Below are 14,033 nucleotides of genomic sequence, written 5' to 3'. Positions count from 1 at the left end.
AGAAGAGTAAACTTTTCTAAAGGTCTTCTCTAGAAGGACCTTCCAAAGATAGCAGTGGGTGATCAAGGTAAGGATAAAGATGTGAAGCCTTAGCAAATCAAAGTAAGAGACTTATGGATCAGGAACAGTAGTGAATAAAGACACCAGTATAAACCCATCTCCCAGGGTCATTACAAGATGGCATTTTATAACACTTCTGTATTTATAGACATATTCATAAATACTTTTCAACTTTATACTGTACACTTGATGCCTCAAAGAAAAATGAAATGTTCAAAATAATTGCTTGAGCAGTAGTCAGAGGATTACAGTGCCTTTTATAACATTTCTAATCATATTAATCCACAGGCCAACACCAAAGCATCATCCAGGAGCACTGCAAAAATGCAGAACATTGGGGCACCTGGGTGGCTCAGTCAGTTAAGCCTCTGCCTTTGGCTCAAGTCATGATTTCAGGGTCCTGGGATGAAGCCCCACATCGAGCACCCTATGGGGTTCCACGCTCAGTGGGGAGTCTGCTTCTCCCTCTCCCCCTGTCATTCTCTCTCTCAAATAAATAAAATCGTTTTTTAAAAGTGGAGAACATTGAGACTGACCACCAGACCCAATGAATCAAAATTAGCATTTTAACAAATTCCCGGGAGATCTGTATACACATTCCAGTTTGCAGGGACCTGCCCTAAAAAGCAAAAGGAATAATCCTTACTTTATGTATATTGACAAGAGTTTCACAAAAGGAACAGAGTGGATAGGAGAAGAAACACCAAGGGGACAGGTTCACACATCTTAACTTCCTCAGCGCTCTTCTCATTGAACAGAGCAGAGACCCACAATGAAAAAGAGCACTGCTGTTTTCCTAACTTCAGTTTACTCTAGAAACAAGCACACGGTGAGCATGAAGCTGTCACTTATGCCTGGCTCAAACAGATACGTATAGGAAAATTACCCAAAATAAAAGTTAGTAGTTAATGTTACCAATTCAGAAAGCCTACACCAACATCTTAGGGAAAGTAGAAAAAGAATGATTTCAGAGATAACATAGCCAAAGAAAATAATTAATAGAAGATTCTATATGTAGCTCTATAGATCTGATGGATATGAAAATACATTGCCTAGGAAACAGAGGAACTTCAAAGTAGTTCTTGTTCCTTATACCGCTTTTTCACATCCCAGAGATCTCTTTAACACCCACTGTCTTATTATCTTTATTATCCTTCTAAAGAATACCATGAAATCTTATTTACAGCAATTACCAAAATCTATAGTAATGTAATTGGCATTTTGTTTGTTTGTTTGTTTGTTTGTTTAAAGCCTTTTTGTATACCAGAGTCACCTCCATAATGTCAACGACTGGGGTTTCTTTCCGTCCCTAGTCCAACAATAAATATTTGCTGAGTGAATAAATTAAAAATCCATATATATATATTAACTTGAGTGTTTCCTTTCCTAGGCATCTCTCTATATCAAAAAACTAAATACATTTTATTGAATACATTTCGGTTTCAGGCCTTAGTCAGATACATGTATTTTAATCCTAAGTCCTTTCTAGTGTTGTACTATTTGAAATATTCTTTCCTGATTTTCTACACATTTGTTAGTTTCTGATTTTTTTAAAAAATATTTTGTTGGGGCACTTGGGTGGCTCAGTGGGTTAAGCCTCTGCCTTTAGCTGGGGTCATGATATCGTGGGATAGAGCCCCACATTGGGCTCTCTGCTCAGCAGGGAGCTTATTTACCCCTCTCTCTCTCTCTCTGTATGCTGTTCTGCCTACTTGTGATCTCTGTCAAACAAATAAAATCTTTAAAAAATTTTTTGTTTATTTAGTTGAGAGAAAGAACAGGCGCATGAGCACACATGAGTGGGGGGAGGGGCAGGAGGGAGAGGGACAAGCAGACTCCCTGATGAGCAGAAAGTCCAATGCAGGGCTTACCCCAGGACCCTGGGATCATGACCTGAGCCTAAGGCAGACACTTAACCGAATGAGCCACCCAGGCGCCCATTAGTATTTGTCTTAATTTTGGATGAAAATATGGGCTTTATAAACATATAAAATTCATAGTGGTTGGTGGTGATTATTTAAATTTCAGACATATATGCACTGTGCTTATATAGCACATGACTAAATATGTTTCCATATGGAAATTCTAGAGTCTTCTATTATAAGCCCTTCTTTCACAGCCCTTGTCAGATACAGAGAAATCCACTTCATTCCAAAAGGAGCCAGTAGGTGGTGGTGTGCCCAAGACTATAGCAAACTAACTGAATATTAATTTAGGAATTTCCTTCTCTAATTCAACACTAAATTCCCAGATACTTCCACTCTTAGAAGCTTAATAATGGCTACAGGACCCTTGAACATAGCTTCAAGATATAAATCAAAACTTTCTGTAGTGCTACACTGAGGAAGAAGATGCCCTGAAGAATTTTAATCAAGAAGATCTTTTAAATACATCCCCTCTCGAATGGGTCAATATTTCATTACCAATTTCACAATGAAGAGACAAAATTCTTGGATACAATGCCTTCTACTGATATTTAAAGTTACATTTCAGAGGATCAATTGTAGTTAAATATGAAAAAGTATTATAAAGTTACAAAATACCTGCTGTAAAGTCTTCCAAGAGCCACATCGAAGAATTTCTAACGTATTCAAAGGGGGCATCATGTTGGCTGGGCATTTTACAGGTCTCTTCCTCTGAACAAATTTTTTTTGTTGGTTTTTTTTGAAAATTTCAAACCAAGGTTTATGTGATTTTATCCAAGCTAGCCTCTTTTCTTCAATAGAAGATAGAAGTGTTGGCTTTGATAAACAACAGGTCACAATACTTTCACATTCAGCTCTATTTTCATGACATTCTTCTGGGATTTCTTTAAGTTGAGATTTAAGAGAGTTTATTTCTTTAAAAATTAAGGAGCTTTTTGCATTATAGCTACCCAAGTCTTCACAAAGACCATTTCTACCGAAAATATAATCTTGCTCATTTATTTTGCCTTCTATAGTTACCATGGAATCACTGCTGTTAAAAATCACAACACTATTCAGAGTACTACTGCCTTTTGGGACCTCCTCGCTTTCCTTGGATTTTAAATCAATTTCTTTATCATGTATTGTTTTATTTTCCCCTATAACTTCAGAATTTTCTAATTTTAGTGCTTGCTGCTTCATTGAAACTACTGAAATATTATTCTCTTCATATAATGTTCCATTCTGTTCTGTTAGCTCTTCTTTTTCTGCTTTTTGTATCTTATTCTGTTGATTATCTTGGATTATTTCCCATGCTTCATTGTTTTTCACCTTGTTAATTTCTTCATTATGTCCTAATATTATTTGGGTATCTTGCCTCATATTCTCATTTATGGCAGTTTTCATATGTTCCCCTTTTTGTATTTGAAGCTTTAATTCTTGCATCTGAAACTGCACTTTCACATTTTCTTTTAGATCTGGCTTTTCCAATTCAGTTTTTTTGTCTGTATTTTCACATTTTCTTTCTTCCTTTATAATTTTTTCAGAATATTGCTGTTTTGCCAGGTTTTCATTTTTTACTTTAAATTCTGCCAAAATTGCCTGGTTTATAATAGGATCTTTTGATTGCACTTGTATTGATTCTTTTAATACAAGCTGTCTATCTACATTCTCTGTCCTATTTGATTTTTCAAGTAGCCAGAGGGGAACATTTTCCCATTTCTTTGACTTTTCATCTCCTACCTTTTTGGCTATGTCATCCGTATTCTTTGATGTATCTTCAACAGTCACATTCTCGATATTATATTCATCTTTCTTTAATGCTCTACTTATTATTAGCTGTTTGTGTGCATCTTCTCTTAATCTTAATCTTTCCTTGTTTAGTAGTTGCTCTTTTTCTCTTCTTATGATGGTCTTTTTTTCTTCATATTCTTTTTCTCTCTTCCTCCTTTCCTCCTGCTTCTGCTTTTTTCTCTCTTCTTCTACCTTTTGTTCTTCCTCCAATCTTTTTAGTTTTTCTTCTTCCATCTGACGTATTTTTGCTTCCTTTTCTTTCCACTCTTGTGCTTTCCTTTTCTTACTTTCTAATTGTTCTTTTATGATGGGGTTATATTTTTGGTAGGCCACAAAGGCTTTATATTTAGCCTGAATTGTTACAGCTGCATTATGCTGTCGTTTTAACAAACGCATTTTTTCTTTTTCTTGTAGATCTTTAAATCTTATTCTTTCTTCTTCCATTTGTAAATGCAAGCTTTTAATAAACTCCTAAAGTAAAGATAAATAGTAGTCAGCATAAACTAAAGATATTAAAATACCATCTAAAATACAGACTGAAAACAAATAGTAAAATTGAAATCACAAGGAAGTTGCTATAAAATTCACTTAAAAGAACTAAAACCATTTAAAGGGAATTAATCTTCTAAAATACTTGGGAGTTTTAATCATGTTAGTAAGTTGATATTCTAATATTATAGCTATACTAAGCCACCCAAATATAAATTGAGGAATTCCTTGAAGATAGAGAGCGTATGAAATCAGAATGACAGAGAAAAAGCCAGAGAAACCACAAGCCAAAATTTGTGTAGGTGAAGAGGACTTCAAACTTTCTGAGATGGTAGTTCTGATAAAGGAGACTCCCAGAGCTAGCACAGACTGCAGAAGCAGGGGACTATTGGGTGAGATTTATGATACCAGGAAGGCAAGGTAGAACATACATATAAGCAATATGAAGAACTAGCCTTGTCACATATTTTATCCTTTCTCAACTATGGAGAGAGCTGATAAGCACATATTGCATTAAATGAGATCGTTTGGAGTTAGGTGAGAAAAATGTCATTGTCACTATAGAGTCCTAAAACAAAAGTAAACAAATTAAGCAAATATTTGAGCAAAACTAACATAAAGGATGTGAGGCAATCAAAATAGTTCAATAAACAGAAGGAAGTACTAGTTTCTGAGAAAAGAGAGCTATTAAACTAAATAAAAAATTTACAAAAAAAAATTTTAGGAAAAATATGTTTAAATAAAAATAACTTCACATAAAAATGAAAATGCAAGTGATCAAATAAAAAAAATATGACTCACGCAAACAAAAATTCAAGATAGAATGGCTTAAATAGGTGTTGGCTAAATAAAAACTTCCAAATTACACACTTTCCTGGAACAACATACAAAATAACAAAGATATGAAATCTACGACACAGACTTTCAGGTATAAAGACAAGGAACACAGAAACTCCAATATGACTAGTAGGAGTTACAAACTAAAGACCTGAGAAAAAGGGAAAAAAAATTAGAAAAATATTTTCAGGGACACGGGTGGCTCAGTAGGGTTCAGTGTCTGACTCTCGATTTAGGCTCAGGTCATGACCTCAGGATCCTGGGATTGAGCCCTACATTGGCCTCTGCACTCATCGGGGAGTATGCTTCAGGATTCTTTCTCCCTCTGCCCTCCTCCCACCCTGGCACTTTCTCACTCTCTAAAATAAATAAATACGTCTTAAAAAAAAAGAAAAATGTTTTCTAAGCCAAAAAAGTTTGGAAGATAAAGAGTAGAGTTAACTTTTCATGCATGCATATAGACAAACACACTGATACACTCACATGGAAGCTAGCAATACTTCAGAACCCTAAGGAAGTAAGCTCCGTGAAGGCAGCATTTTCCATTCTATCCAGTGCTATACCTTGAACACTCAGAAGCGCCTGGCACAAAATAAGGTATCAGTAAATATGTACGATAAATGTAAAATGTGAAAAATCTAAAGGCTTCAAAAGAATGTAAGGAATGAGTATCAAATTTACAATGATAATAGGCAAAAATATACAAATATGCAATGGAGTTATATCTTTAAATTGTTAAAACCAAATGGTAATAAATCTGGATTCTATATGCCAGGAAAGGAATCGTTCGGTTGTTAAAGCAAAATAAAAAAAAATACTTTCAAGTGTGCAAAGACTGAGAAAAGTTGTTATCCAAAAATGTTTTCAACAAGTATTTAGGCATACAGGAAATGAAAACTGAGACCAGAAATCAGGGGATGACTCAGGATTCAAAGAACGCTAATGATCAAAGAAACCATTAACACTTAACACTTAAATTGTTTTTTCTATTATCTTCTTTTCATCATTTCACTTAAGAAGTCAGCTATTGGGGCACCTGGGTGGCTCAGGGGGTTAAGCCTCTGCCTTTGACTCAGGTCAAGATCTCAGGATCCTGGGATGGAGCCCCTCCAGGGAGCCTGCTTCCCTGCCCCCTCTCTGCTTTCCTCTCTGCCTACTTGTGATCTCTGTCAAATAAATAAATAAAACTTTAAAAAAAAAAAAAAGTCAGCTATTGGTTTACTGTTGGTCCTTTTAGGTAATGTGCTTTTTTGCTCCAGCAGCTTTTATAACTTCTTTCCCCTTGTCTTGAATTTCAATAATTATACTATTCAATTCCCAGGTATGATTTTCTCTGTATTGATTCTGTTTGGAGATCATTAATCAACTTTGAGTGTTCAGCCTGAATTTCTTTTAAATTATCTCAACTATTATTTCTTTACCCATTGTTTTTACTTCATTCTTTTTCTCCTATCCTTCCAAGATTACTATTATATACATTTTATCTTTTCACTATGTATCACATTATTTCTTGTACTCTCTTCTGCTTTCCAATTTTTTTGTCCTCTTTGTGCTTTAATTTGGATATTTTCTCTTGACCTTGCTTGTTTCACTAATGGCTGTCATCAAACAGATGCACCGAATCTTTAATTTTATATGCTAAACTTTTCAACTCTATAATGTACATTTGATACTTCATTGTAGATCCTACTTCTCTTTTCCTATCACCTCTCTGTTAAGCATCTTGCTATTGTATGACAGTTATAGGTATTTTAATAGCTCTCCTAACTCCAACATTTGGGTTTACCTGTAGGTAAGCTACTATTGTCTTTTTTTGTCCCTTGTCATTCATCTGAACTGTCTGTTCACATGCCTAACCAACATGTTAATTTAAATACGCACAGTAGAGAAAATCATGTTATAATATATAACATTATTAAATCAATACACTGTACCCTTTAAATTTACACAGTGTTAAATACCAAGTATATATTTTTTTTAAAAGATGGGTAGTAAACCTTTTTTTTTTTTTAGAAAAAGATGGATAGTAGGAGTGTGTTTATATAAAGAAAAGACTTGAAAGACTAAGAAAGATAATATGTTTAGTCAGATAACAGGATTATAAGAAATTTTGTCTACTTCATGCTTATACTTAAAATTTTATATAAAATCTTTGAGGTAGGGGCACCTGGGTGGTTCAGTGGGTTAAAGCCTCTGCCTTCAGCTCAGGTCATGATCCCAGGATCTTGGGATAGCCCCACATCCCTGCTCACCAGGGAGCCTACTTTCCCCTCTCTGTGCCTTTGCCTGCCTCTCTGCCTACTTGTGATCTCTGTGTGTCGAATAAATAAATAAAATCTTTTAAAAAAATCTTTGAGGTAAATAACCTTATAACATAATAAATGTGTCATCAGAATGATCTTAAATTCAAAGGCATTATTTAACATATTCAATTGTGTTCAAGAAATGACCTTTCATAACCATATTCAATCATAGTGAAATATTTATAATAGTATGTTTCCTCAAACCTTAAAAAATTATAGAATTACAATTTTATATAGACATGTTCATTCACTAAACCAGTTTATTTTAATATTTAGGACATTATATTTCAAGGAGAATTTCTGATGATTAATATTTAAAGATTTAATAAATTAAATCCTATACCAGACAGGCAATATTATGTCCATTTCAAGTATAATAATCTATTTCAAATGAAGAATGATTATTGTAATGATTAAAAACAAGGAATAGTTACCTCGTGCTTTTTAAATTTCTCTTTCCACATTTTCTCTTCTTTGTGGAGTTCATCATTCATCTTGTCCTGTTCTTGCTGAACATATGGTAAATACTGAGTTATTATATTCAAATATCAAAAAATATTATGTTCATTATAGTTGATTCTGACAACGAATATTTATAAATAATAGTTAAAGATAACAACTCACCCAATGATACTCTGTTATTAGTACTGGGACAACAACCTTAATCTCAACCTAAAGTATCACATAAATGATATCTAGGGTTCCCATTTTGAGCACATTAAGATGTTTGTGACCTGGGTAAGTTGTTTTATTTATCTGAGTATGTTTATTCACATAATAAAATGCATTGGCTAGATATGCTCTTGGGTAATGCAAAACCCACAAATAATAATGTTTGTAAGATGAGTTTTATATTACAATTTTTCTTCCTCCACACCATCCCATTTAATTCACATAATCCATCAGTTCGGTGGATAACGATTTTCTTGATTAGCATCTATTTTGTTAAGGCTCTGCAGAACAAACAAGATCAGTAAAATAAAATCCCTTTCCTCTAAAATTTTACCTTTAATATGGGAATGCAATTGTAAGTTCACATATTACCTCAAATTTAGCAGAATAAATTTATCAAGAGAAGACTATAAAGGACCACTGTAGAAATAGGCATTATAATTAAAAAGAAGATTATGAAAAGTTTCATATAGAAGACTGTATATGAAGGCATTTATTAAATGTTTTAAAATTAGGAAAATGTAGCTCTGTTTTTAGGAAAAGTAATAGGTTACATTAAAGACAAAAAGCCAAGGAGTCACTAAAGAGATCAAAGATGTAGGTATTAGAGAAGTCCATGTAAGCAGCAAGGAGGGCCTTCTGTATAGGGTGATGGGAGTGAGAAAAATACAAAAATAATGTAAAAATGAAATTGCTACAAACCACCAAGTGTCCAGAAATAAAGTAACTGGGAATCTTTCTTTGGATATAATCTTTACAATGAGAATTAGGCAGAGAAATAACTTTAAAAAGCCCTCCTGGCAGTACTATGGTGAATGGGTTTGTGGAATACAAGACCAAAAGTACAGAGATAATTGGCAAATTTAGTGAATATGTCAAGCTAGTCATTAGGACACCATGGAGTACAGAGTAACAGCAGATAGGTGGGTGGATGAGAAGATGGATAATATAACTATTAGAGGGAAGAGGATAATAAAGAGAAGGAAGAGCCAAAGATGGTCCTTATCTTTCTAGCTTAGACTCTGATGACAGTGTAGATCATCAAAATGATGAATGTAAGAGGAGAAGCACAACTCAGAGACAATGCCTTCAGTTTTAGACACATTAAGCTCTGAGTGTAAAGTATCTGTAGTAGAGTTAGGTGGTTCATTTTTCTTTTTTGTTATAAATATAGATTTGTTTCTGAAAAGCTATATAACAGATTTGTATCTGTCAGCTATGAATGACATTATCAAGAGAGAAGGTATATGGAAAAAAAAAAAAGGACAAAAGAAGAAATCCTTGGTAGTACCATATTCAAGAAGAGAGAGAGAGAGAGAGACAGAGAAGGCTAACATGGACATAAAGGAGGAATTGCCAAACATGTAAGAAGAGATTCAAGGAGGTGTGATCCCACGGAAGTCAAGGAAGAGAAAAATGGTCAACAATCAGGGGTGCCTGGGTGGCTCATGGGTTAAAGCCTCTGCCTTCAGCTCAGGCCCTGGTCCCAGGGTCCTGGGGTCAAGCCCCACATCCAGCTCTCTGCTCAGCAGGGAGCCTGCTCCCCTCCCTCCCTCTCTGCCTGCCTCTGCCTACTTGTGATCTCTGTCTGTCAAATAAATAAATAAAATCTTAAAAAAAAAAAAGAAAGAAAGAAATGGTCAACAATCAAATTTTTACTGGCATAAAATGCTATAGAGGCCATTATAAGAACTGAAAAACAAACTGTGAATATGGAAACTTAGAAGTCATTGGTTATTGGACACCTGGGTGGCTCAGTGGGTTAAAGCCTCTGCCTTAGGCTCAGGTCATGATCTCAGGGTCCTGGGATCGAGCCCCGCATCAGGCTCTCTGCTCAGCAAGGAGCCTGCTTCCCCCCCTCTCTCTATCTGCCTCTCTGCCTACTTGTGATTTCTGTCTGTCAAATAAATAAATAAATAATCTTTTTAAAAAATTAAAAAAAAAAAAAAAGAAGTCATTGGTTATTTTTGTTGCGAGCAGTTTCATTTGGTGGGGGTGATGGTGATATACACTTCATAGTTTTAGGATTCAATGAGAGACGAAGACATAAATATAGCAAGACTACTCTTTAAGAAGCCTTACCATGATAAGTAGAGCTAAAGAGAAGCTAAAATGAGACATAAGAACAAAAGTGATCTTGTGATTTTTCTTTTGTTTGATTTCTAAGATGGGAGAAAACTGAACATGCTTATAAACAATAAGAAGGGAGGAAGTTGATGGGGTGTTTCAGCATACAAGGTAAAACTATAAAACAAAAAAGCAGGGGTAAACTGAAAAATATTATAGAGCAGAGCAGGGAAACCTAACTTTTAGTAAAAGAAATCTTTCCTACTGAGTGTAGAGCAAAGACAAGGAAAAAAGGTAGGGTGAATACAGAGGCTGGTACAAACTAGATATAGGATTAGGAAGAGGAAGTTTGCAATTCATGCAAAAATATAATGTGATCATTTGCCCATAACGAGGAAGGAGAAACCAGGTGGAACTCTTAAGGAAAGAAATTTACAATAGCTTCCTATTTCATTCCCCCAATAGCTAACAAAGGACACAGAAAACTACTGAAAGTAAGTAAATTACATATTTACAATGCATCTTTTTAAAATTATGGCATGGTCTCATTGGAAAAGCTTTAAGCCCCAAGGCATAACAAAGTATACATTTAGGAATTCATTAAAATATTTTAAACTATAATCTTATGATAAAGCACAAATTACTTTCAGAAACTAAGCTGGAACTCTTTGAAGGTGGGGCCCAGATGTCAGATCTCTTTTGTGTCATTGAAGCGCATAGCTGAATGCTTTGCCATTGAGGTAGTCAATACATTTTTTGTTTTAAAACAATTAAATATGACAATTTGGGTAAACAGAATTTAAAAGTCGGATGTTTTCTAAATCTGAAAACACCACTAACAATCAACAGCAATGATGCATTTCAACATAAGACTACAAACACTACTCCTATAATCTAAATCATACTAAAGCCTATCCTAGAATAAAGATTCTGACTTTTGGAAATGACCCCAAAAAAAGTCTGTGTAAAGGAAAGCTAAGGGTCCATAGTTCACATTATTAGAAAAAGCCACAGCCATACTGAGTATACAGTATAATTGCTTTAAATTTATTTTCTATAATCAGGAAATGCAGTGTACTCAACATGGAGGGCTAGAACACACTGAACTGCCCAAGTGACCACATGTCAACATTCTCTATATGTAACTCTCAAAACTAGTAAGTGTGGTAATATGCAGGTCAATTTTAGTAATGTAAGACAGAGAAGTCAGTTCTGACTGTTATCTATACATTCTAACGATCCTGATGGTCATAAAGTAAGGTCCTAAAAATCCACCAGTTTCTCAATATACCACTACCATGACCTAAGCATATGGATCTCCTGGGGTGGGGTTAGGAGGAAACAGACAACAAAACAAAAACAACACAAAACTCCTTCACACCAAAAAATTTCTAATCTTAGGAATTAGTCCAATTATGGGAACAAGGCACAGATTATTACCTACATGGGTGAACCACTATAACCAAATATGTTTTATGTAATTGTTATACATTAGACCTCATAGCAAAGACATTTCATGATCAGGAAAATTTTGTTGCCTTCTTGCATGATTAGAAGTATATGAAAAAGCAACCCTTATGTTGTAAATATCAACCCTTCTAGGACAATCTGTAACTTCATTGACCCCAGGGGGCTCCCAAGATCCAAAGCAGCATCTGAAATTTCAATGAATTTTAATAAATTTTTAAATAAATTAAATTAATGTATATAATAAATTTTTTTTTTAATTTTGAATGCATAAATTTAAGGAAAACTAATCAAGTCCATAGTAAATACTGTTACCACAGTCAGTGGCTTCAATTATCAAGAGTACCTAAATCCCATAGAACAGAACTCAATCCATGCCATAATCTAAAAGGATCAGTACTATTCAGAAGTAGTTACTGATTCAAAAAATGTATAAAGAGCCCAGATATCCATCGACTGATGAATGGGTAAAGAAGATGAGATATATATACATATATAAAGGAATATTACTCAACCTTGGAAAAGAATGAAATCTTGTCATTTGCAACAACATGGATGGAACTAGAGGGTATTATACTAAGTGAAATAAGTCAATCAGAGAAAGACAAATACCATATGATTTAACTCATACGTGGAATTTAAGAAACAAAACAGATGAATATAGGGGAAGGGAAGGAAAAATAAAATAAGATGAAAATAGAGAGGGAAAACCATAAAAGACTCTTAACTATAGGAAACAAACTGCTAGAGGGTAGGTGGGGGGCAGAAGAGGTCATTGGGTGATGGGCATTAGCACTGGGTGTTATGCAACTGATGAATCACTAAATTCTACCTCTGAAACTAATAATACAGTGTATGTTAATTGGATTTAAATTTTAAAAAGTTAAAAAAAAAGAATGTATGAAAAACAAAAACAAAACTTAAAAAAAGTACTTTACCTTCTGAATATTCTCTAATTTCTTTTTTTCAACTTCAAATTGTTTCATCCAGCAATGTCTCTTTTCTTCTTCTTCTTGAAATTGCTTTTTTTCTCTATCCCTTTGAGCTTTGAGAGTTTCTTTCTCCTGGTCTTCCAGTTCTTTCTGTTTCTCTTGCCAAGCTTCAAAAGACTGCCTACATCTTTCTTCCACTTCACAGTATCCAAAATTTATATCAGCATCATCTGTATTCATGAAGAGAAACATTATTATTCTTAAAAGCAAACCCCTCAAAACTGACCTAACATAGAGTATGAAAGTAGTTTTGAAATGAAGAAATAAGGTCAATGTATTACCAAAGTAAAAGTGATAATATCCAAAAAGAGGTATTTTAGAATATACATTAAAAATCCTATTGCTGTCATATGCAAGGAAGTTCCATTTCAGTTAATAAAGAAATCACATAACTTGCCTTAACTATACCACAAAACTTAATATAAAAACATAATGTGTATGTGTGTGTGTGTGTGTGTGTGTGTATGTGTACACCAGTTAAAGGAATATAGTTAAAGGATACTTAAAAATCCAAGGCTGGGGGCACCTGGGTGGCTCGGTCCATTAAGCTTCTAACTCTTTGATTTTGGGCTCATGTCATAATCTCAGGGTCCTAGGATCAAGCCCCACATCGGGCTCCCCACTCAGCAGGGAGTCTGCTTCTCTCTCTCTCCCCCTGCCTCTCCCCCTGCTCACTCTCTCTCTCTCTCTCACTTTCTCCAAAATAAATAAATAAATCTAAAAAAAATCAAGGCTGGATATAACTATTTCAGTCAGATATATAGATGGAAAATTTAAATATATTTAAATCAAGTTAATTTGGGAGGCATAAAAAGCTATGAAAATATGAAATTAAGTAAGTACAGTAAAGGCATAATAATTTTCAAATAGCATGATTGTATTTTTCTAAATGTCAAAAGAAAACTGTGTAAATTTTTTTCAGAGAACTATGGTCAATCACATAAAAAGTATCAAAAACATCATTGAGCAATTTAGCATACCTGGCAAAACATGTTTATCCACAGGCAAATCATGAGGATCAGGCTCTGGAGTAGAATCAGGACCACCACAATGGGTTTTATTCCTCAGAAATTCTTCTTTTTCTATTTCAGACAACATCTAAAAAGTTAAAGAATACCAATAATTAAAGAAAAAGTAAAGCAATCATTTTTAACAATATATCAAGCTATATATACACATATCCAGAACTTTATTTACTTTCAATCTCTCTCAAATACAATCCTACAGCACACTAAAAATTGTATTCCCATGCAAGCAGACTGCATTTTATCCTCCTTGTTTTTCAGAACTCTAATCATTCTCCTGTATTTATCCACAATATTCAAATAAACTGCTTGAAAATCTGTGGAATGAATAAGTCATGGGAATAAAAGCTACAGCATTAGGAACATAGTCGATGACACTGTAATAGCTTTGTATGGTGACAGATGGCAGATACACTTGTGGTG

General features: G+C 34.3%; 1 protein-coding gene across 4 annotated transcripts in view; it reads right to left on the bottom strand.

The window, feature by feature from the left end:
• LRRIQ1 (leucine rich repeats and IQ motif containing 1) overlaps positions 1 to 14,033 on the bottom strand; it is a 210,511-nt gene that overhangs the window by 183,922 nt on the left and 12,556 nt on the right. For all 4 annotated transcript variants that reach the window (XM_032874162.1, XM_032874163.1, XM_032874165.1 and 1 more), the window contains 4 exons: positions 13,566 to 13,683; positions 12,532 to 12,755; positions 7,822 to 7,896; positions 2,604 to 4,229 (listed from right to left, as the gene is read on the bottom strand). In XM_032874162.1, coding sequence (XP_032730053.1) covers positions 2,604 to 4,229; positions 7,822 to 7,896; positions 12,532 to 12,755; positions 13,566 to 13,683 — 2,043 coding nt within the window. The remainder of the gene's footprint in view (positions 1 to 2,603; positions 4,230 to 7,821; positions 7,897 to 12,531; positions 12,756 to 13,565; positions 13,684 to 14,033) is intronic.

The sequence above is a fragment of the Lontra canadensis genome, unplaced genomic scaffold, assembly GCF_010015895.1.
Source record: "Lontra canadensis isolate GAN:19392208 unplaced genomic scaffold, GSC_riverotter_1.0 scaffold52, whole genome shotgun sequence".
Taxonomy (NCBI): Eukaryota; Metazoa; Chordata; class Mammalia; order Carnivora; family Mustelidae; genus Lontra; species Lontra canadensis.
The sequence above is the reverse complement of the archived record's forward strand: the minus strand, read 5'-3'. Positions and strand labels throughout refer to the sequence as shown.